General features: G+C 65.2%; 2 protein-coding genes across 3 annotated transcripts in view; one reads left to right on the forward strand and one right to left on the reverse strand.

The window, feature by feature from the left end:
* KIF25 (kinesin family member 25) overlaps positions 1 to 8,366 on the forward strand; it is a 45,834-nt gene extending 37,468 nt beyond the window's left edge. Inside the window, exons 10-15 of one of the 2 annotated variants that reach the window (XM_086708321.1) lie at positions 757 to 906; positions 4,532 to 4,708; positions 5,689 to 5,840; positions 6,966 to 7,139; positions 7,473 to 7,628; positions 8,084 to 8,366. In XM_086708321.1, the coding sequence (XP_086564447.1) occupies positions 757 to 906; positions 4,532 to 4,708; positions 5,689 to 5,840; positions 6,966 to 7,139; positions 7,473 to 7,628; positions 8,084 to 8,238 (964 nt within the window). In that variant the 3' untranslated portion in view covers positions 8,239 to 8,366. Of the gene's footprint in view, positions 1 to 756; positions 907 to 4,531; positions 4,709 to 5,688; positions 5,841 to 6,965; positions 7,140 to 7,472 lie in introns of both variants that reach the window. The other variant, XM_086708320.1, reaches the window with a different exon arrangement.
* Positions 8,367 to 9,364: 998 nt separating this feature from the next.
* The window catches only part of FRMD1 (FERM domain containing 1), a 34,007-nt gene continuing 21,539 nt past the window's right edge, over positions 9,365 to 21,832 (reverse strand). Inside the window, 12 exon segments of the mRNA XM_086708418.1 lie at positions 9,365 to 9,504; positions 13,930 to 13,948; positions 14,241 to 14,396; positions 15,466 to 15,884; positions 17,066 to 17,145; positions 19,024 to 19,178; positions 19,180 to 19,373; positions 19,981 to 20,047; positions 20,050 to 20,160; positions 20,779 to 20,847; positions 21,170 to 21,235; positions 21,582 to 21,737. Of these exon segments, the coding sequence (XP_086564544.1) occupies positions 9,365 to 9,504; positions 13,930 to 13,948; positions 14,241 to 14,396; positions 15,466 to 15,884; positions 17,066 to 17,145; positions 19,024 to 19,178; positions 19,180 to 19,373; positions 19,981 to 20,047; positions 20,050 to 20,160; positions 20,779 to 20,847; positions 21,170 to 21,235; positions 21,582 to 21,737 (1,632 nt within the window).

The following is a 21,832-nucleotide window of genomic DNA, read 5'->3' on the forward strand; positions in this document are numbered from 1 at the left end:
ATATCCTATAAATTTACATCTATTTCAAATACTTTTTTCCGTGTTCCCATCTTTCCGTTGTTTCGGGCTGAAGAAACAGCTGGAAGGAAATGTAGAGGGCCAGCCACCGTCCGTGTCCCCTGGGACGTGACCCGTCTGTGGGGTGTGGGGGGCCGCTCGCCTGTCAGAAACACTGTGGCACACACCGGCTGACCGTGGGTGTGGAAACACCCCGCCCCTTGAACTAACAAAGCACAAGAATATGCAACGATCGTTAAGCACGATGCTGTCAGCAATGCCCCGGGTCATGTGTGTGATGGGGAGATATCGTAGGACGGCCCAGGACAGCGTGCAGACCTCTGAGTCGTTCCACGTGCATCAGAAGCCCCAGCTGACCGGGCTGCACGGAAGGCGGACGGGGACAAGGGGGGGTCTCGCTCAGGCTGGAATCTCCGCGCGCGCCTTGAGCGCAGGGCGCCCGCAGCGGGCGCCTGGAGGAAACACGGAGTCGCCGAGGAGAAGCAGGTGCCGATGAGATACGTGCTGTGTGTGTGGACGTGACTGTGGTTGAATCCTGTGCTGTGAACCACACGGCTGCAGGGATTGTGCACAGAAGAGCTGCAGTTCTAGAAAAGCCCGACTCGTAAGGGCTGGAGGAACGGACTGCAGAGCAAAGTGTGTGGCATTGTCCATCCGAGAAAACATTCTTCTTAGAATCCAGTCAGGCAGGAGACGCGCTGTGCACTTTCCGGCACTCAAATCCGTGTTGGGTTTTAGGTGCAACGTTGGCATCATGGCTTACGGACAGACGGGATGTGGCAAGAGTTATACCATGCTGGGCCCCCAGTCCACGGGGGAGCCCGTCCCGTCGTGGGAACCGCACAGCGACCTGGGAGTCCTGCCCAGGGCTGCCGGAGAGCTCTTCAGGTACCTGGGGGGCAGCGAGCAGGGGACCGGAGCAGCGGGGGTGGGGGGACGGGAGGGTGCGGAGACCACACCCAGCGCTCCTCCCAGGACCCACGACAGACCACGCAGTGTTCAAACACGCCACGCCTCGGTACCACGGACGCTAGAAATTCTTAAGGCACATCTATGTCGAAACGCTTCGTTAAGAGAAAACTGCTGGAGGGAGATCCCTAGCTAGACAGCTTCCCTGGCCGGGAGAGGGCCGCGCACGGAGTTTTTTCTGTTCCAGAACGGGAAGGGGACCGAGGGAAACCTCCGTTGTCCTTTCCTCGCCTCCTGGCCCTGGAAAGAGTAGACACCTCTGGTTTACTTCTTCGGAGCTACAGGGAGCTGGGCACGTTGGGGACGCTCCTGTCCCGTGAACACGCCCCCACAAGGGACCCACTGCATATTATGGTTTTACCAACACAATTACTCTTGGAAACAGATAGCAGCAGGCCGTCCTGCTGCCCAAATCACCACGGAATTCTGGAACAGAGCTGTGGTCCCACACTCCACCCCCTTGGCCCAGACACCAGCCCTCCCTGCCTTCAGGGAGCCGCCCTGCAAGATACACCTTCCTGGGGTGTCTAGGTGGCTCATTCAGTAAGCATCCGCCTTCAGGTCAGGATCTCGAGGTCCGTGAGTTCGAGCCCCACATCGGGCTCTGTGCCGGCAGCTCGGAGCCTGGAGCCTGCTTCTGATTCTGTCTCTCCTCTCTCTGCCCCTCCCCTGCTCATGCTCTGTCTCTCTCTCTGTCTCTCTCTCTCTCAAAAATAAATAAACGTTGGGGTGCCTGGGTAGCTCAGTTGGTTGAGCGACCGACTTCGGCTCAGCTCATGATCTCAGGGTCTGTGAGTTGGAGCCCCGCGTCGGGCTCTGTGCCGGCAGCTCGGAGCCTGGAGCCTGCTTCCGATTCTGTCTCCCTCTGTCTCTGCCCCTCCCCTGTTCCCACTGTGTTTCTCTCTGTCTCCCTCTCAAAAATGAATAAACACAAAAAAGAATTTAAAAAAAAGACACACCTTCTCACGTTTGCACCCCGCTGACTGCAGCCGTGTGCACTGTGTTCCCATGAAGACGTGGCTCCTTGCCCTGAGATTCGGTTTTTGTCCCTGTGTCTCCTTGCCCGGCCCTTCTGTGTCTTAAAATCAGAGCCAAAGACATAAGAACTCCCACACAGCCTAATATTTTGGTGCCTCTTCAAACCGATATTCTTTTTTTTTTTTTTTTAAATTTTTTTTTTCAACGTTTTTTATTTATTTTTGGGACAGAGAGAGACAGAGCATGAATGGGGGAGGCGCAGAGAGAGAGGGAGACACAGAATCGGAAACAGGCTCCAGGCTCCGAGCCATCAGCCCAGAGCCCGACGCGGGGCTCGAACTCATGGACCGCGAGATCGTGACCTGGCTGAAGTCGGATGCTTAACCGACTGCGCCACCCAGGCGCCCCTAAACCGATATTCTTTAAGTATTTGTGCACACAGACACGTGCATTTATTAAGTTTACTGACGACCTGTCAGCCCAGGTGAGGTTGTGCTGTGTCACAACCATTCTAGAAAGCTCAGTGGCCGCGAGGCCAGTGAGGGGGCCTGCCCCTCCTGAGGGTGTGCGTTGTCAGAGATGGGGGAGGAGGGCCCGTGGCCAGCCCTGGCCTCCCCCCCCACCCCCCGCCCTGGGGAGGAGCACATCAGTCCCCAGGGTGGGTGGGGGGCTTGTGGACGGCGGCTCAGCCTGCCCACCGCAGGTCACAGAGACCTCCATGTGGGGACACTGAATTTCAAGGGGCTAGAACCCCAGCGGGTGTCATGGGCGTCCTCAGCGGAGCCAGGCCGGGGCTGGTCCGAGAGCCGACGGCTTCTCCCCCAGGGAAGCCTCCCCGGGCAGCGGCCCGTAGCTCTCCCAGCTGTCACGTGGAAGGAGGGACACGGCAGGGACCCGGGAGTCAGGGAGAGGACCCGCGGCGGATGCCCCGGGGAAGGGGCCCCGGGGCAGCGGCCGGTCCAGCCTCTGTGCCCCTCACTGGAGCCTTTGGACCCCGGGCGTTGATCTTGGAGGATGTTTTCGTGAACCTTTCACCCTAAAGAATCTTGGTCTCGGACGGCCGAGGTTACCAAGGGCGGCCCTGCCATTGTAAACAGGATGACGGCCCCCCGGGGACCCTCTCGGGCCCTCCTGAGCCCGGGGCTCCCACCGCGTCCTTCCCGGGTGATCTCAGCCGATCGGCAGACATCGGGAGGGTTTTCTGGCCGCCGGGCCGAGGGCACGAGGGATTCACAGGGTGAGCGTGGTGACTTTCCGCCCTCAGAAAGTCCAGAGTGAAGGCAGCCGGACGGTGACGATCCAGCAGCACGTGCGGAGGGAGGAGGGGAGGGGACGCCCGCCCTGCCTCAGTGCCCCCCTTTGGAGCCTCGCGGGGCCTCGCACACCTGTGTGTAAGACGCATCACACTGTGCTGTAACTGGAACATGCGTTACTTGCCGGCCACACACCGGCTTCTTCGAGGCCAAGACCGAACCGCCTTTCAGCACTGTTGGCAGAAGCCAGCGAGCTGAGGGACAAAGAATCAATCGAGGACCTAATTTCCTGGAAGAAGATCTTCACTTGAGCTCTCCCTCCCTGTATTGTGTGGATGAGAGACCTCTAATCCGGGTTTTGTGACAGCCAGAGACACGGCCTGTCACCCGGGGCAGGGAGCCACGCCGAGGTCACATTTGTGATCTTCTGGCGTGAGGAGGGGACGCGTGGCCCCCACCCAGCAGTGTCTCGGGCTGGAGGGTCACTCTGCTCGAGTGCCCCGGGGAGACCCCAGCACCGAGAGTAACCCCAATCCGAGGTCTGTGCCAGGAACTCTCTTCCCGGGAGGATTTAATTTATTTTTCTCTCATTTTACCTTTTTTCGTTTTCGTGACCGTGTCACCGGGAGACAAGGATTGCTCATTTTATTCTTGGCTCCCTCGTGGCTCCTAAGGAAACCCCTGAGCCGGCAGTGCCTGGATTAGACACACCCAGACTGCGTTTTCCCGAAGTGCCAGGCCGCCCACACGGGCTCCAGCCCGGGGCCAGGACTCCCTTACGGACAGGAAGGCATCCTAGCCAGAGTGAAATGGGCCTTAACTGTGTGCGCGTCGGGGAAGCCGTGACCCCCACAAGACACGGGGGGGCCTCAGTGGTGAGGGGCTGTGCGGGTGGCCACTCTCCCCCTGGGTGGGGTTGTGGGTCTGTCTCCAGGCGTGTGGACGAGGCGAGCCCGGGTTCCGGAACAGTGCTGGAAATCCTCTGGGCTCCTGTGCGGGGATGAGACCCGGGGGCAGGGGGGCTTTCCGAGTCGAGGCCACGAGTTCTCTGTGCCTCTTCTCCTCGTGGGCTTGGGATCCTAAGGGTACTGAGGGCCAGAGTCGTTGATTTAGATACAACTCAGATAAAATCGCTGTTCCCAAGGCGGGTACTTACCCTACAATGTGAAGGGAACATTCCAGTCTTCCTGCGTGCTTGTGCTGTTAGTAAGATGCTGCCCTAATGCCGAGTGTTGTCACCTCCTTCTGAAAGCCATTCTTCCACAGCTTTCTCCAAGGGGTTACCCAAGTCCCTCGTGTCCCCCCATCCCCAGGCTTATCTCAGAAAACCCGTCAAGGAGCCTGAAGGTTGACGTGTCCATAGTGGAAGTTTATAATAACGACATTTTTGACCTTCTGGCCAAAGACGGTCGCACAGCAGCGTCTGGGCCCAAGCGTGAGGTGCTGACCACCCAGGAGGCAAAGCAGGAGGTCTGTCTGCTGACCCGAGAGTGAGTATTCCGCGTGGCCCTTCAGCCGCTGCCCCTCACGGGACCCCAAGCAGAGCTGGCCACGCCTCCCTGACGGGCCCTTCATGCTGGGGACCACAGGGTGCTTTTGTGCTTAGGGTGTGTTCCGCATTTTCCAATTCGCCTTAGAAATTATCTTTTTTAAATGACAATTAAAACAGACAAGTCCCTTAACCTTTTAAAATATCTTGATGAAAATTTTATAGAACATGTTCTATTCCCGAAGAGGGAACGAGCTCGGAGAAATGGTCTTGCCCACCGTCCCTCGGTCAAGTACAGACACCCTCATTCCACTTGCATGCACCAATAATTAATCACCTTGTAAGAAAGGACGTCCCCTTGTGTTGATTAAATATGCTCCTAAAGCTCCTAAATATGCTCCTGAATCCACGTCTGGGGGGTGGGGGGAGGCTGGGTCCCCTTGGTGATGAGGGTTAGGGCAGCGAGCCTGGGGTCCCAGAGTTAGTAAGTGAAGGGTCTGCAGCTGTTTCCAGTGTCTGAAAAAACCTACAGGAAATGATGCCTTTAGCCACAAATTTGCACAAAGTAAGCAGAACTTTCAGCTTTTGTCTGATAGACTGAACAAAATCGCTCCTGCTGATGGGAACCTCTGCTTAGGTGTTAGTCACTAACTAGAACAGGGAAACAGACTCTTCCTGGAGTCCGTGGGGGCGTAACGAATAAAGGAATGCTTGATGTTCAAAAGGTTGAGAACCTCCACTTGGCCCCCCCAGAAGGTTGAATATTTCAGAGGAAAGCGATTCACAATAAGTAAGCCGGGCGTCAGAAAAGCACAACGTCTGATTTGCTACGCCTTATTTTGTCTAAGCTGTGCTCCAGACGGCTCTCACAGTGGGCACACTTGGTTTACGTGGGCCGAGGGTGGAGGGCGTCCCTCGCGTTGCCGGGAGCCAGCTCCCCATCACCCCCCCCCCCCCCCCCCCCCCCCCCCGCTCTGCCAGGCCCGTCCACAGTGCCGCGGAGTTCATGGCGCTCGCTGCTGGGAGCCTGCAGCTCAGGGCGGAGCTGGCCACCTCAGTGCACGCCAATTCTTCCAGATCCCACCTGATAATAACGGCGACTCTGACCACAGCCCCCGCCCGTGGCAGCCCCGGTAAGTGGCCCCGCGCGCCTGGTCCGGGCACGGAATGAAATCCACGTAAAAGGAAAGGAGCCCGTGCACCTGCAGGCTCTGAGGCATCATCGCACGGGCCCCGGCTGGGGGTGGTGAACACATGTGCAGGCTCTGGAACCAGGCTGGGGGGAAAGGGGATGGGGGGTGGGGGGGGTTCTTCGTTAACCAGGAGCGGGCGTGTTTGCATCTGGGCACGCGGTGCACACGTCACCTGTGAGACTGCAGATGCGATGTGGGCTTAGAAGGTCGCAAACCCGAGTTGCCAGGGTCTGTGTCTCGGTGAGGACGAGGACCAGGGCCGCGCACACGGGCCGCCCGCACGACCCTCCCAGCACCGGGGCGCTGCCCGGCCATCAGGCCCCGAGGCTGGGAAGGACGGAGCCCGAGGAGCCCGACTTCTGCCAGCTCACGGAGCCAGAGCTCACCCGCGGAGGACGGCTGGGGCAGGGCCCAACTTCACACGGCGGCGACACCGACGCCCGGTGCCAGCGGGTCAACGCTCACCCTGCCTGCAGGCCGGTGTGGGCGGCCTGCTCCCGCCCTGCGCCCCCGAGCTGGGCCTGACTGGTCCAAGGATGGGCTCGCCCGCAGGGAGGGGACCTCTGTCCGGGAGCCCACGGTCGGTCTCCACAAGTGGAAACGCAGCGGAGACCAGGGTGGCTTTTGTGTTCGTTCTTGTCCCATTCTGTGTATTTTTAATGTTTTCCACGGTGAGCATACACTACTTAGGTTTTTTAAAAACTCTCTTGAAGAAGCCGTCTTGGGAATAGCACGCGATGAGACGGACACACACCCCAGAGGGAGGCACGGGTCTGTCGGGATTTCTCAGGAGGATTCGGAGACAAACGGTGGGGCTCACGGGCTTTTCGGACTGGGTTTTAATCACTGTCGTGACCGAACACTTCCAACAATGTCACTCTGTTCGTGGGACGAGGTGGGCACGAGCCCCAGCTTCCGCAGCGGTGGCCTCCCTCTGGAAGCCCCTCCCCGCCGCGGCCCTGCCCGCCTGCAGGGGGAGTGAGTTCCTCTCCGGGGTTGGCGCTCTGGGCAGAGGTCCCGCTCCACAGCGCCACTGAGGGAGGCTTCGTGGACCCCCCCTCCTAGGTGCGCATCAGCCCCGTGCAGCCGAGCAGCAGGCCAACGGGCCGCAGCCCGAGGGGAGCAGGCGGAGCGCGTCGGGGGGCAGAGCCTGGCCCGGGGCCCTGGGGGCCCAGCGACCCGCGGAGCAGGTGCACGCCAAGCTTCAGCTCGTGGACCTGGCAGGCAGCGAGTGTGTGGGTGAGCGCAGGGCAGGCACCTCCCTGGGGCCAGCGGGATGCGCGGGCCGTGGGTGCCGGGCACTGTTCCCTTCTGCTGTCTTCTCTCCCGTCCCGCCGTGGGCGCGGTCTCACCACTGCCCCCAGATGTGAGAACCCCCAAGCCGTGCTGTTCTCCGCGGCTCTTGCCCACCTGTTCCTGGTGAGGTGCACTGGGGGTCTCCCCGGCCGGTGTGCCCCCCACGCAGCGCACGCGCCCTGAGACGTCCCGGTTTTGCTCTTCCTGGCTCGTTCCTTGACATTGTTAAAGACTTTGTTGCACATCCTGTGTGGCCGGGTCTTTGCACTTGCCCAGGTGTGTCTGGAGTGACAGGATCGGCCCTGAGGGAGACTTCGTTCATCAACCGGAGCCTGGCGGCCCTCGCGGATGTCCTGGGGGCCCTGGCGGAGCGTCGAGGCCACGTCCCGTACCGGAACAGCAAGCTTACCCACTTTCTCCAGGACGTTCTCGGTAAGGGAACTCCCCCGGGACGCGACCCGGGGAGGTGTCCTACCGCCCTGTCCCTGCCCCGGGCACACCCGCTCCCCCTGGACATGTCCCCCTGGGGGACTTCCTGGCTCCCCGGGTCACCGTCGTCCCTCCCACAGCATTTCTCGGTCGTTCCTCGGCTCCCCGTTCCCCCTGGTCTTTGCTGTTCCTTCAGTGCTGCTCAGCCTTCCCCGTCGTCCGAAAAGCGAGGCAGCTTCTGCGGGGACCTGGGTGCTGGGGCTCGGGGAGGGTGCCCCGCCCTGCAAGGCCGGACCCGTGGCCCGCGCCCCCAGCAGGAGGGACTCGGCCCCGCCACCGCTGGGGGCCGGGCCCGCATCCCTGCCGGCGGTGCCCCAACCCCACGCGGCCTCAAGTCGTGTAGAGACGCCGTCTTTCCTCGGGGTCCTTTCCACCTGCTGCTCCGTCCTGTCATAAAGGTGGCGACGCGAAGCTGCTGGTGATCCTGTGCGTGTCCCCCTGCCGGAAGCACGTGGCCGAGACGCTGCGGTGCCTGGGGTTTGGGGCCCGGGCGAGGCAAGTCCAGCGCGGCCAAGCCAGAGGGGGCAGTCCCGTCCCCCGAAAACCCAGGTGACTGAGAAGCGGAGGCCGGGCTGCACGTGGCAATGGGCTTCCCCCCCCACCCCCCCCACCCCCCGGAAACGAGTTTCCTGTTGTCACTTGACGACGTCCGCGCCCGAAAATGAGCTCATTTGTTCCGGACTTCCTTCCGCCTGTTTTCAAGGAAACGGCCACACACGCCGACCCGTCAAGGCGGCAGAGACTCCCAGGCGGATGCGGGCGTGTCCGAGGCGCCCCTCGGGGTTGGGGGACTCGGGGCGCTCTCGGGGACAAGCACGGGGAGCCACGCTGTGTGCGGCCGGAGGGGGGTGCGCAGACCCGGCAAGGCCCCGGGATTGGAGCGCCGAGTCCGGGACCACGGCCGCGTGGCCGGGACGGGTTCCTCCGCCCCCGAAGCCCCTCCCATCACCTGCGAGCCGCCGCACAGCAGCCCTCGGGGCGCGGCCGTCTCGCTCCTCCTCCTGACGGCCTTCCCCGCAGGCCGACGTCCCAGAGCCGGGCGTGACGCGTGACGCGTGACGCGTGACGCGTGACGCGTGACGCGTGACGCGTGACGCGTGACGCGTGACGCGTGACGCGTGACGCGTGACGCGTGACGCGTGACGCGGCCTCGGCTCCGGGCGGTGCGGCCGCGGGCAGCGCGCTGACTGACGCACAAGCGCGCATGTCACCGCGTCGGCACGGCGGCGCCTGGAAAGCGTGCCGAGACGCAGCGCGGGCGTGGCCAGGCCGACGCACCCACCACGCGCTGGTCTGCGTTCGCGCCCGTGCGGCTCGGACGCGGCTTCCGGAGTCACGCTGGCGCCTGGGTCCGTAGCGCAAACGGCCTCGCTGTGAGGAGACTGCGCTCAGGCCTCGGCCCGAGCCACGGGGGCGGGGGGAGAGCGCGGTCCCCGGCGACGGGGCGCAGACGGACGGTCCCGCGCCCTGCGTGTGTCCGCCCGGACGGGCGCGTCCTCCCCGCAGCCCCCGCGTCCCGTGCCCGCCGCCCCGGACGCCCCTGGGGACCGGGGGCTCCGGCCTCTCAAGGCTGCAGCGGTGGAGGCCCGGCTGTGGGGGCGCCACGGCACCGGGGCCCGACCGCGCAGTGACCGGTGCGTCCGCGGGAGAGCGAGCGAGCGCACGGCCCGGACGCGCCCTCAGGGGCTCTGTCGGCACTTGGCCGTGGCCGCCCGAGCCCCCAGGTTCTCCGCCGTCGCCGTCCCGTGTCGGCGGTGATGACGCAAACCTCCGGTCTCTGACGCGGTGGCGTACTTGGCCGAGTCAGAAAACGCTTCATCTGCGGCCAAAGAGGAACCGAGCCCTGGCCTCAGGGCGGGCGTCACTGTGGGGGCGCCAGAGAACGACCCGGGGCTCGGGGCCTCGTGAATCCCCGACCTGCCCCTGCCGCCCCCCCGTGCGGCTCTGGGGGCTGCACACAGCACGGCCTGGCTGTGTCTCCGTCACCCCACAGGGCCCGGTGTCTCCCCAAGCTGGGGGCCCAGGGGCGTAGGAGGGGTGCGTGGGGGGGGGGGTGGGCCTGCAGCCAGCCCATGGCTCCATCGGCGGCAGCCACTTGCCCTGACACTCGTGGAGCACTGTCCCCACCGGGCCCTGGGGCCTTCACCCCCCCCCCCCACCCCTCCACGGCCACACGCTGGAAGCCCATCCACGGGGACACTGCAGTCAACCCAACAACCCCCCCCCCCCCAAGACTCCAGAAGCAGGATGGGAATCAGTCCTGCCCTAGACTGCCCCTCCCCCGGGACCCCTGACATGATCATGACATCTGTGGGTACGGGGTGGGGGGGCCTCACGAGAACGAGGGGTGTGTGGACTAGAACCCACTCCCCAGACGGGGGCCCAGGCGCTGCTGTCCCCAGACAGGACAGGTCTGACATGATGGCCGAGGGAGGCAGCCCGCCCGTCCTCAGTGCAGACACCTGCTTCAGGCCCCCGTTCCCCTCTGGGGACTCTGCCTCCCAGGCTTGCCCTCCATCGACAGGCCAACTGCCCCCCCTGTGCGCCCCCCCCCCCCCCGGTTCCCTTCCTCGGGCACAGTTCCCACCGGTGGGCGCCTGCGTCCACGTGCACAGGCCCCCCCCCCCCGGCTCCTCCCCAGGGCTTGTCTCCCGCATTCTTAGGACCTGCTCACAAGGACGCTCTCTCTCCCTTCCTCGGCACCCCCCACACCCAGCCGTGTTTCAGGGTGCTGAACGAGTGTGATGTCAGAGGGAAGTCACGTCCCCCTCAACACTGACTCAGTATGTGCTGCGGCCCGAACGCGTGGCCTTGAACCATTGTGTCTGCAGTGAAGCCACGAGGGGGCCTCGTGGGGCGCAGCCGTCTCCGGGGTGGACTCGGCACCGAGGCGGCCACCGGGACGGAGTGGCGTGGGGGTGGGTGACCGGGGCGGCCAGCAGGTAGGGGCGGGGCAGGGACGCCGGGGCTCGAGGCCACAACGGGGACCGCTGGGGGTGTCCTGCTCCTGCAGGAAACAGGGTAAGATAGATCCCTGCTGGTGACGTAGGTGTGCGGCGAGCGCTGGGATCCAAGTTAAGAACGTCCAGTCGGAATGTCGCAGAAGCTGGCGAAGAGTGCGGACCATCCGAGGTTCCCAGCACCTCCCGTCTTCTGTCCGCCTTCAGGGCGAGGCCGGCACCCCCTTCTGGAGCATCACCGCCGGCCATCTGGCCCCTGGTGCTGGTGCCTTCGGGGCGTGCTCACTGGAAGCTCGAAGGTCTCAGTGGGCAGCATGAGAGGGCCGTCAGGGCTGCTGTCCCCGCCCGGCCGTTCCCCCTTCCGGTCCCCGCGTGCGTCCCACCAGGCCGGCCCTGCCTCCTGAAGACCAGTGCTGTCCCCGCCCGGGGCGGTCACCCGAGGACCCCACAGACGACCCTACCCGCCTGCAAGTCTGCTTCCCTTGGCTGGACCTCTCACGCCGGCGCCCATAGGCTCGGGCTCCGTCCAGGCCCTTCGGCGAGGGGCCAGGGAACCAGCCCTCGTCGGGCAGTTATCGGGTCTTAACCGCTTGTGGTGAAAAAGTCTCCATTTTGCCAATTTTAGAAAACCACGTAGCTGTGTGCTGATGGGGCCCAAAGCCGAACACTGGTGGGCGTCGTGGCCCCCCTGCTCCCGCATGGAAGAAACAGGCCAGTCTCCTCGGAGCGGCCAGGCCGCTGTGCCGGGGGCCATCTCTAAGAGCCCCGGTCTCCCGGACGGACGCCCTCGTCCTTGGCCGGCCCGCTCTTGCCCTCTGCCCTCTGCCGAGTCTCAAAGCCCACACAGTGGTTCTGAGGCCGCTGGCCGTGGAGTGAGTTGGCTTCCTGCAGAAAGGATGTCTTGTACCCTGGATTCTGTCTCCCAGGGAGTTTGGGCCACGGGGCACAGGGTTCACAAAACCAAGGCGAAGGTTAGACACGCCCTCTGGACTCCTGGGTCCAGGTCGTCCATGCACTGTGGGTCCCCCACGATGGCAAGTCCCCTGCACTGGGCAGCCAGGCCCAACAAAACCACCACCGGGTGCATGTCTACACCCGCACCCCCACAGGGTTGGCGGCCAGGGCGGCTCCAGGGGGTGCCAGAATCCCCCCACCGCACCGCAGGGCAGGGGGTCAGGGCAAGCCCGGGCAGTTGGCCCGGGGATCTGCATCGAACAAGCCCTTGGGGTTTTGTGACCCTACACCTGCTAACTTGACCTCCGGCGTCCACTTTCCCGAGCCGCCTGCCCGTCCCTCAGCTCCGGGGCAAGCTGGGTGGGCTTCCCTTCCAGCCCCTCTGACAGTGGTGCGGAAGACGTGTGGGGGCCTTGCCCTGTGCCCCTGCCCAGCACACCCCTGGGGGCCACACGACCCTCCTCACCGAGTGGACACCCGTGGTCTCGGCGTGCGGCTGAATCGGCCCACTTGGCAGCCCCAAGCCGGCCCCGACCTGCCTTTTCTCACAAAGCAGCCATCCCTGCTAGTTAAGACCCCTCTTCCAGGAAAATGTCAGTTTTGCCTGGAAGACAAAGTCCCGACCTACACAAAAGGAGAAGCTGCTGTTCTGACTTTCCTGTCCGGCTGCTCTGGCCTCAGCTGTGTGTATGGCTTTCACTTCTTCCGGGTGGGTGGGCGGGGAGGGAGGGAGGCCACTACCAAGGCCCCTCTTGGCCTCTAATTGTGCCGCCCGCTTACCCCAACAGCCGGACCTCACCCGGTGGTTAACAGACACTTGGCATAATCTTCTCGTCTGCCCTCGGGGCCTGAGGAGGGACGGAAATAGAAGCCCTTGCAGGGTTCCAGTTCTCAGGGTCAGCCAGCGGTCCCCACAGCCCCACTGCCAAGGACACGGGGCCCTGGGCCCTGGCCGTCCTCAGGGTGATGGGAGAGAGGCCTGGATGTGAGGCCCTGCCCGCCCGCCCCCAGCACCCAGGCCTGTGTCCCACGTGTGCAAGCCCACTGTGTCGCGCCCCCCCCCCCCCCCCCCGCCCCCGCACGGCAGGGCCCGCCCCTCCTCGGGAGCCCAGGCAGCACAGCGTGCCTCCAGCGCCCTCTTGTGGCAGCCGGGGATAGACGCGGCGTCCCCCAGGGCCGCCCACCTCACCGTGTTCCACCCGCCACGGCCGCCAACCCTCCTGGTGCCACCGGGGCACCTCCGCCCCACCCTGACGCTCACCTCACCCGACACCTTCTTTGTGCAACAGCAGATCAGTCTGCCGGGCTGAGCCCTGGTCCCCAAAAGTTTCCTTACCGCGAAGGAAAATAACGCCCATAGATCTTAGATCAGGGTGGACCCAAGCCCATTTGTTGCTACAGGGACTGGTCTAGCAGGGTTTGGAAAATCACGGGGAGAAGCAACCCCAGGTGGCCCAGAGGCCTTCCGCCCGCTGGGCCCCACTGGGCTTCCTCACGCTTCTGCCCCCGGTGGTCTTGGGCCTGGGTACTTCCCGCACGGGGGCCAGACGGGCAGCCTGGGACACCTGTCCCCCCGACCCTGGCCGTCACCGTGTTCTGAATGTGCATGTGCCTGTCATCCCCACCTGCACCTGCCCAGGGCTGGCCCATCACCTACCTTGGTGATGTGTGTCTGATGAGGGAGATCGGGTGACCACAGTGACCCTGGCCATCCCTCTTGGCCCATCCCCCATGGCAGCAACCTCTGACCACACGTGAAGGTGGCTAGAGCGGCCTCCTTCCCTAAGCAGATTTGGAAAATGTGGGCTCCACGGGGCATGAATGTTCCTACGTGTCCCCCAGTCCAGGCAGCACGAGGACACGGCGCGTGTGCACAGGACAAGCCCTCAGCGGCAGCGCACGCCCCCAGATGGGTTAACCACTGCCCAGCCTCCTGGCTCAGCAGCGCCGGTTGGGCCAAGTGCAAATGGGAGACGTGTATTCAGGTCCTTTATTACACGTGCCAGTGTGCACACACCCAGATTTCCTTTCACAGAAAGGGTCAGGAAGCCCGGCCCGGGCAGCATCAGACTTGCCGTGTGCATGCGTGCGTGCACACACGGACCCACACACGTGCACATACATGTGCACACGGACCCGCACACGTTCCCGTGCGTGCATGCACGCGTGTACACATAGGTGTGGACCCATGCACGTATGTGTGCGTGCACGGACACACTCGCACATACATGTGTGTACATGTGGACCCACCTGTGCATGTGCCCCCACACACGTGTGCACCCACACACACGGGCTCAAGTTCTGCCCCCTGTCTCCAAAATGAGCCTGACCTGGCCGCGCCGGCGTGCCCTTTGGGGCACGAGCAAGGGGGGCCGGGTGATGTCACAGGCACAGGGCCCTGTGGCAGCGGGCTTCCGGTCACCCGCTGAGTGCTCGGGACTACCAGACGGACACACGCCAGTCCATCTGATCAAGGGGACAGCAGGCGTCAGATCCTGTGCAGGGCAGAGGCGGGAGGGGCCCGGGTAAAAGGAGCCGCACCCTAACACCCGTCAGGCTCAGGGCCTGTTACCACCCCTCTCGCACCGCACCTGCTCCCAGCGCCCGCTCAGGTCTCTGGACGGGAGGCAGGGGCCCCCACCTGGGGTCGGGAGGCGGCCGGGACGCAGCGCCAGCCCGGCCTTCCTCCGGGGACACAGGCCGCCAGCCTGCTGACGCGCACCCCCTCTGCCAACGACTCCGCTCCATCCAGGTGGCGGCTGGCCGCGGGAAGGCCACCTGGCAGCCGGGCCTGGACCTGGGGAGGGGAGCGCGCCCCGGCCCCGGGAGGCTGCCCCGCCTTTGAACCTCCCGTCTGGGAGGACCCCGGTCTGTCCTCCCAGCCTGTGGAGGCTGGCGCGGTGCTCCTGCCCCGGTGCTCCAACGGCAAGCTGGCCGCTGAGGCTGGGGCCGGGGCCACGCACCTGCCGTCACGGGCTGCCTGCTCACGGCCTCTCAAAGCACCGATGGCACAGCCCCGAGGGCAGGGTACTGTCCTTCAGAAGCACACTTTTCCAGGACCCGCCACGGCATGACCTGTAAACCTCCGCCCCATCGGGAAGGCCACGTGAAGCCCGGAAGTCTCTCCAGCCCCAGACGTGGAGCTTGGGTCCGGGCCGAGGGGGCGGCTGGGTCAAGTCCCCACCCTGCCCTATCTCACCCGCCGCCTTCTGAGCCCTAACGGGTGACCCGCACTGCGGGAGCCCCGGCCGCCCCTGAGGACGGCAGGTCAGTGACCCGCGTGACCTCTGCTGGAAAGGGACGGGATGCTCAGCTCGGTCTTGGGGGGGCAGGGCCAGGAACATTCAGAATCTGCATCCTGGCTTCTCAGGATGGCCCAGCTGCCTCTCGGGCTCCGTAGGCCCCGCAGGGACCGGGCGTCCACGTGCCGCTGCGACTCCAGGCTTGGAGCCCTGCGGTGAATGCATCGTGTGAGGGGTGGGCAGGGGTCACCCACCGGCCAGGTCTGTCGTGGGGTGACAGCTGGGCCCACACCTCACAGAGAGGCCTCCGGGATCGTGAGCAGCGGGGGCGGCAGAGCAGTCTAGAGGAAGCTGGGGCCGGTGCCGTGACAGGTGACCATGACCTTGGGTCAAAGGCTCCCAGAAGGCTGTGCACCTGGTTTGGCCGTCCACTGTGGGGGGGGGGGGGGTCCGTGCAGAGGGAACCGGAAGGGTCTCTCCCACACGCGGGAACAGCCAACATCTTCCTTCCAGAGTGGACGGGTGGGGGCCGCCCCCGAGCCACCTGCAGACGGGGTGGCCACGCCTTGACTTCTGCCTCCTGACACTAAGACAGAAGGAGTCTGGACTCATCATGGCAGGCACTCCCTCCAGGCTTCTCCATACGGCTGGCGGGTGAACCCATAGGAGGAGGGTCTCGGTCAACGGGGCGGTGGCGGGGCCTCCAGCACACAAAAGGGCGGGGGCCAGGGACTGTGGACCAAGCCCTGCCACGTGGATGCATCCATGCTGTGTAGACAGAGCCCACGTGGATGGGCCATGCTGTGTAGACGGAGCCCCGGGCGGACAAGCCGTGCCGTGTGGATGAGCCCCCCGTGGACGAGCCGTGCCGTGTGGATGAGCCCCACGTGCAGAGCCACACCTCTGGGTGTCTACACCACAAACTCTTCTGGGAGCTGGTCCTCCCTGCACAGGACCAGGGAGAGGCATTTCGAGGACCTCACTCCGCAGGGTCCCGGTGGTGCATGGTCCAGGCCGTGGCAGTGCAGATCTGCCTCTGGGATCTGCAGGGGACAGTGTGAGTGCGTCTGCCTTCCCGCCCTGCCTCCTTGTCCTTGTCCACCCCTCCAATTCTGTCCTGCCCGCCCTGTCCTCCCTGCACCCTGCTGGCCAACTGTCAGCACAGCCTGGACAGGAGGGGACTCCCAATCCCTTGTGTCTGCTGCGGGCGCGAGCCCCTTGGGCAGGGGTGGGGCACAGGCAGTGGCCCCTCTGTCCTCAGCCAGGGAAGCTCAGGGAGGGAGTGGCTCCTTCTGCGTGGGCCCTCCCCCTCCTCTCCTGTCCTGAGGAGGCTCCTACAGGAAGGGCTTGGGTCCCCCTCCGGGGACCTGACATGGAGCCCACACCCATCCCGAGGGGACTGGGGGCTACGTGACAACTGGGGCGGGACACAGCCCTGAGCTGTTTTCTTGCTTTGAACTCATCAGACCTGGTTACTATTTGATAGATCTTAGGAAGATCCAGAAGCATCCACAGAAGTCAAAAACAGCCTCCCCCATTTCACGTGTGAGGAAGCTTGTCCAGTGCCCAGGCTCTGAGGTGGCCGCTCCGGGTCCCGTCCAGGTCAGGGCCCAGCTAGGGGCCACCACGCTGAACTACCACAGCCATGCAGGGAGGAAGCTGGGGCCGGTGCCGTGACAAGTGACCGTGACCTTGCGTCAAAGCAGCAGACGGCCACGCGGGACCCCTGCATCCAGGCCAATCATCGCCTTTTGTGGGCACGTCCCGTCCATCATCTCTGGGCCCAGCCGGCCACCTGCCCAGGGCACTGTGGCGCCTGCCCCATCCCTGTGTCTAGTCCGTCCCTCCCTGGGAGTCACGTCACAGCCTGATATTCTCTCTGTCCAGGGCGCCACCCCCAGGTCAGCTCTGAGCCAGGAGGGGAGCCCCCAGACTACCCCGGAACCACTGCCCTCTGCCCCTCCTCCTACCCCTGGGGGCCTGGAGCGGCCCCTCAAGCCCTCACCACCCTGGGAGGGTGGACTCCGCCGTCCAGCGAGCACCCAGCCAGGAAGGCGGGGTCCCTGGGGAGCCAGCGCCCCCCCCCACCACCTTGTTCCCCCAGAAGCCTGCCCTCCCCGCCCCCACTGACGTCTGGGGCTCTCTAACTGGAGGCCTGCGGTGGGCCTGGGCGGGCCGGGAAAACAGGTGCAGGAGGCCAACATGGACCCACCCGGGGACATACCTGGTGCAGGGCCTCCGCGCTGTGGGCCCCCGTCCTGATCAGCCCGACCTGCACGGCCGCCGAGGGCTCCTTGCAAGAGGCTGTGGGAAGGGCGGGGGATGTGAACGGGGCCAGAGACAAGCTCTTACCTCTGTGGAAGGATGACACCTCCCCTGGGGGGCCCTGGCCCTGACTCCTCCCCTGGGGGGATCCTGACTCTGACTCCTCCCTTGGGGGGGGCCCTCACTCTGACTCTTCCCCTGGGGGGACCCTCACTCTGACTCCTCCCTTGGGGGGGACCCTCACTCTGACTCCTCCCTTGGAGGGGACCCTCACTCTGACTCCTCCCCTGGGGGGGCCCTCACTCTGACTCCTCCCCTGGGGGGCCCTCACTCTGACTCTTCCCCTGGGGGGACCCTCACTGACTCCTCCCCTGGGGGGGCTCTGACTCTGACTCCTCCCCTGGGGGGGTTCTGACTCTGACTCCTCCCCTGGGGGCCCCTGACTCTGACTCCTCCCTTGGGGGGGGCCCTCACTCTGACTCCTCCCCTGGGGGGCCCTCACTCTGACTCTTCCCCTGGGGGGACCCTCACTCTGACTCCTCCCCTGGGGGGCCCTGACTTGACTCCTCCCCTGGGGGGGATCTGACTCTGACTTCTCCCCTGGGGGGGTCCTCACTCTGACTCCTCCCCTGGGGGGCCCTCACTCTGACTCTTCCCCTGGGGGGCCCTCACTCTGACTCTTCCCCTGGGGGGACCCTCACTCTGACTCCTCCCCTGGGGGGCCCTGACTTGACTCCTCCCCTGGGGGGGATCTGACTCTGACTCCTCCCCTGGGGGGGTCCTCACTCTGACTCCTCCCTTGGGTGGACCCTCATTCTGACTCCTCCCCTGGGGGGGTCCTGACTCTGACTCCTCCCCTGGGGGGGCTCTGACTCTGACTCCTCCCCTGGGGGCCCCTGACTCTTCTGACTCCTCCCTTGGGGGGGCCCTCACTCTGACTCCTCCTCTGGGGGCCCCTCGCTCTGACTTTAGACCCAGAGCTTTCCTGCACCCCGTCATCCAGTGGCCTTGATCTGCAGCGTAGTGAAGAGGTTTTCTGCAGTCACACACCTGGTCACGCGTGTTCCCTACTAAGGTGTCTGAACCCCCTTGAATGTGGGAGGCTGTCCGTGGACCTCCTCGCTCAGGGGTCCTTGGCTGAGGGACAGGGAAACCGGGGAAGGGTCCCAGCCCTCCCCACCCACGGGCTTGCTCCGCCCCATCCTTCCTCAGTGGCATTTGTCCAGGCACAACAGGCCCTTACGGGGCAAACCGCGGATCAGCATTATTGTTCACACTGGACTGCAGACCGCAAGCCTGGACACAAACACAGACAGCAAACCAGACGCTAGGTGTCCACAGGTGACTCCAGGGGACGCTGGGTGGTCGTGGGTGGCTGGGACCTGCAGCTGGTCCCCACAATTGCCCATCACGTCCACCGCCCAGAGTGCTGCAGACGGTCAGGGGACAGTGGAGCCAATGGGACCTTCCCGGGGTGACAAGGCAGGGCCCCACACCCCTGGACGCCACAGAGGCATCCCTGGGGACCCCGGGTCCTAGATCTCCTGGAAACCTCTCATCTTGTGAAGCTAGAGAGGAACGTGGCTGAAAACACTCCCTGATGGCCGGACGACGGACGAGGGGCACCGGTCAGGTCAGGCCCCCTGAAAGTCCTGAGGGCCCCTCGTGACCCGCTGCAGAGACGGCTGAAGGACCCCCACTCCACAGCACACCCGCAGGGAGGACCCCATCACACGGTCTCTGACCCCAGGCCCTAAGGCGCCTCGTGGTGCTGGGGGGGTCAGGCCACACTGGGGGAACTGAGGGGCCACATGGGAGTCATGGGCCCGTGCACCCGGCCCCGCTGGGGGGGTCAGTGCCTGTCACTCCAGCCCCACAACACTGGCCCTGCTGGGGGCTGGCCGGGCACACACTCACCGTCTCCCCGGTCCTGGGCCTCCCCCCTCGCGCCCGCCTCCGTGGCCACCGTCTGTACCGTGGCTCCTCTGGCTGGTGCTGGGGCTGCAGGGTGGCGCCTCCCCACGCACGGCCTCGGTGCCCCAGGGCTCGTCCACCGACACCCCCCAGGGCTCCGGCGGGCCCAGCGTCTGCCTCGATGCCTCGCAAGCGGGGGCTACTGCCGCTGTCAGCCGAGCCGAGGGACGGGTGCCCCGGGAGCTGCCGGCCACCACGCCCGCTGCGGGGGGAGCCCGGGGAGCCCTTGTCACCCGGGTCTCCGTCCAGGTCCAGCGTGTCGCTGACGTAGGACTCCCGATAGTGCTGCTTCTCTGTGTGGGGACAGGAGGCACAGCGGGGAAGAGCGGGCTCGGAAGGGACACAGGTGCAGTCTTACATGCCTGGAGTCACAGGGTGCCAGCGGTGGCCCCCGGGATCCTGCCCACGCCCCCAGCTGGCGCTGAGGCCCAGGGGACGCAGTGTGGGGGGAGGGGAAGTGCCACCCAGGGATCAGGGCCCTGTGTACCCGTGGCATTTGTCAGCCACAGCCAGTAAGCTCCGGATACGTGCCTTTGTAATGGTTCCCCGGGGCTGTCCCACCCGTCCCAGTGTCAGGGACCCCAAGCAGCCCCCGCACGCGAGCGGACATGCTCACAAGCGCACGGGCACACACGCGCACATCGTGTGTGCACGGCCAGGGAGCCCAGAAGCCCCCCAGCACCTCAGCCTTCCTGCCACACCTAGAGAATTCCTTCCCAGAATTCAAACTGTCCCCAGGCCCCCATCCTCAGAATCGGCCTCCTCCCCCTTCCAGAGGACACAGGAGCCAAGAGGCCGCGCCCCCCAGTGGGAAAATGAAAGGTGCCCAGAAGCAGCCGGGCGGCCCCCCCCCCCCCCCCCCCCCCCCCCCCCCGGTGCCCGGCCGCGGCCGGGGCGCACCTTCCGCCTCCTCCAGCTGCTGCAGCCTCCGCAGGGTGGGTCGCAGCGTGAGCCGCAGCAGGTGGGGGGGTGGGCGCTGAACAGCCGCAGCAGGTGGCCGGAGCGCGAGGCGCAGCCCGTGTAATACACCAGCTTCCGCGCCGACGGCGGCCCGTCCGGCTGGATCTCCAGCCTTTTCCCCTGAGCGAGGAAGAGGCAAGATGTAATCTTACAAGAAAACCACGTGACAGCGAGCGTGTTAAACACGGGCCGTGACCCAGATAGGAAGCCGCCCTCGTCCCTGTTTGCAGATCCCGTTCCCGCGTGCTGGTAGGCGGTCAGAGGCGCACAGCACCCCGCGCTCAGGCACGAGAGGGCGGCCCCGGAACATCGCGGATGGCTACACACTCCCCTCAGCCCCCCGACGGCCGCGTGCGGGGCAGCAGTCCCAGGGACGGGACGTCAGGCCTCAGTCTCGCCGTCCGGAGGAAAGGTCCACGGCAAGTGTGCGTCCAGGGCCCTCCCCGTCCTGCCGCCTCAGCCCCGAGGGCCGGGCGGGGCCCAGGGAGGCCTCCCGAGGAGGCCAGGACCAAGGAACGGGGGGCATCTGGAGGCTGCAGCGGTGAGTTTCCGTGACCTGATCCTCATCCCCCTTGTTTTGCTCCACATCAGAACACCAGGCCAACCGGCAGCAAACATGCCCTGTGGCCAGGTCAACAGGGTCAAGCCCTAGACGCCCCTGGGTGGCCGGGGTCTCAGGCTGTGCCTGCTCCCCATGGAGGATGAAGCCCTCCCACCTCGATCCCACCAGACACGCACCAGAAACACCAGCTTCCCGATGTGGGACCAGGGGAAGTCATAGAGCAGCTTGGGAGCGTGGTCCGCCTCCTGCAAAACCGCAGAGAGGTGCTTGGGCCAGAGGATAGACCCCAGTGCAAAGGTTCAAGGGGAAGGGTGGGGGAGGGCGGTGGACGGGGAGGGGTGGGGAGGTCGGGGGGGGGGAGGGGAGGGGAGGAAGAACAGGAGGGGAGAGGACGGCCTGGGAGGGGAGGGGGAGGAGAGGAGAAGGAGGAGGGAGGGGGAGGGTGGTGGACGGGGAGGGGTGAGGAGGTCGGGGGGGAGCGGAGGGGAGGGGAAGGGAGGGGGAGGAGGGGGAGAAGGAGGAGGGAGGGGGGAGCAGGTGGCCACTCCAGGGGCTCTTCCCCAGCACCTGATAGACTTGCATTCCCTTGAGGGTCAGTCCCAGGACGATGGTAGGCCTGTCCTCCTTCTTATCCTGAAAGGATGCCAACTTCAGCAAGGCGACAGCCTGTGCCCGGGGTGGGGGTGGGCCCGCCAGGGATGAGGAGGGTCCCTCTTCCCCTCTGATGCCGGAGGCCTGTCAGCCACCTCCCTGCCTCCTTCACCCCCCTCAGACTTTCATGTCTCCAGATATCTGAGCCCCTTAAGCCCCGGTCACGGGCCCGGGCCCAGGCCAGCCAGCCGAGGGGACGCCGTCTGCCCGCCCTGTGCTGGGGTCGGCGTCCTGGCTGCCCACGGGCTCTGCTCCTCCGGGCCCCTCGGGCAGAGGATCTCCGAGGCGGCCCGGACTCCCGGTTCTGCTGGGGCTTGACCCTGTCGACCTTGTACAGCCTGAAGAAGTGGACGGGCACGTCCTCGAGCCGGCAGGCCTCCCTGATGAAGCGCAGCACTGCCTCCTTGGGGTCGAGGCCCCGCTGCTCACGGTGCACGGCGGGCGCGTGCCTGAGGATGTAGGCGCTGCCCCTCTTGGCAATGATCTGGGGAAGAGGCCGCGGGCCTGTGAGGCCCTTCCCGCTTTCCCTCCGCCCCCTGCGGCCCCTCACCCTGCCCTCCCCTCTCGGGGACCCCGCAC

This window comes from Puma concolor, chromosome B2 (genome assembly GCF_028749965.1).
Source record: "Puma concolor isolate L17-30 chromosome B2, mPumCon1.1.hap2, whole genome shotgun sequence".
Lineage (NCBI taxonomy): Eukaryota > Metazoa > Chordata > Mammalia > Carnivora > Felidae > Puma > Puma concolor.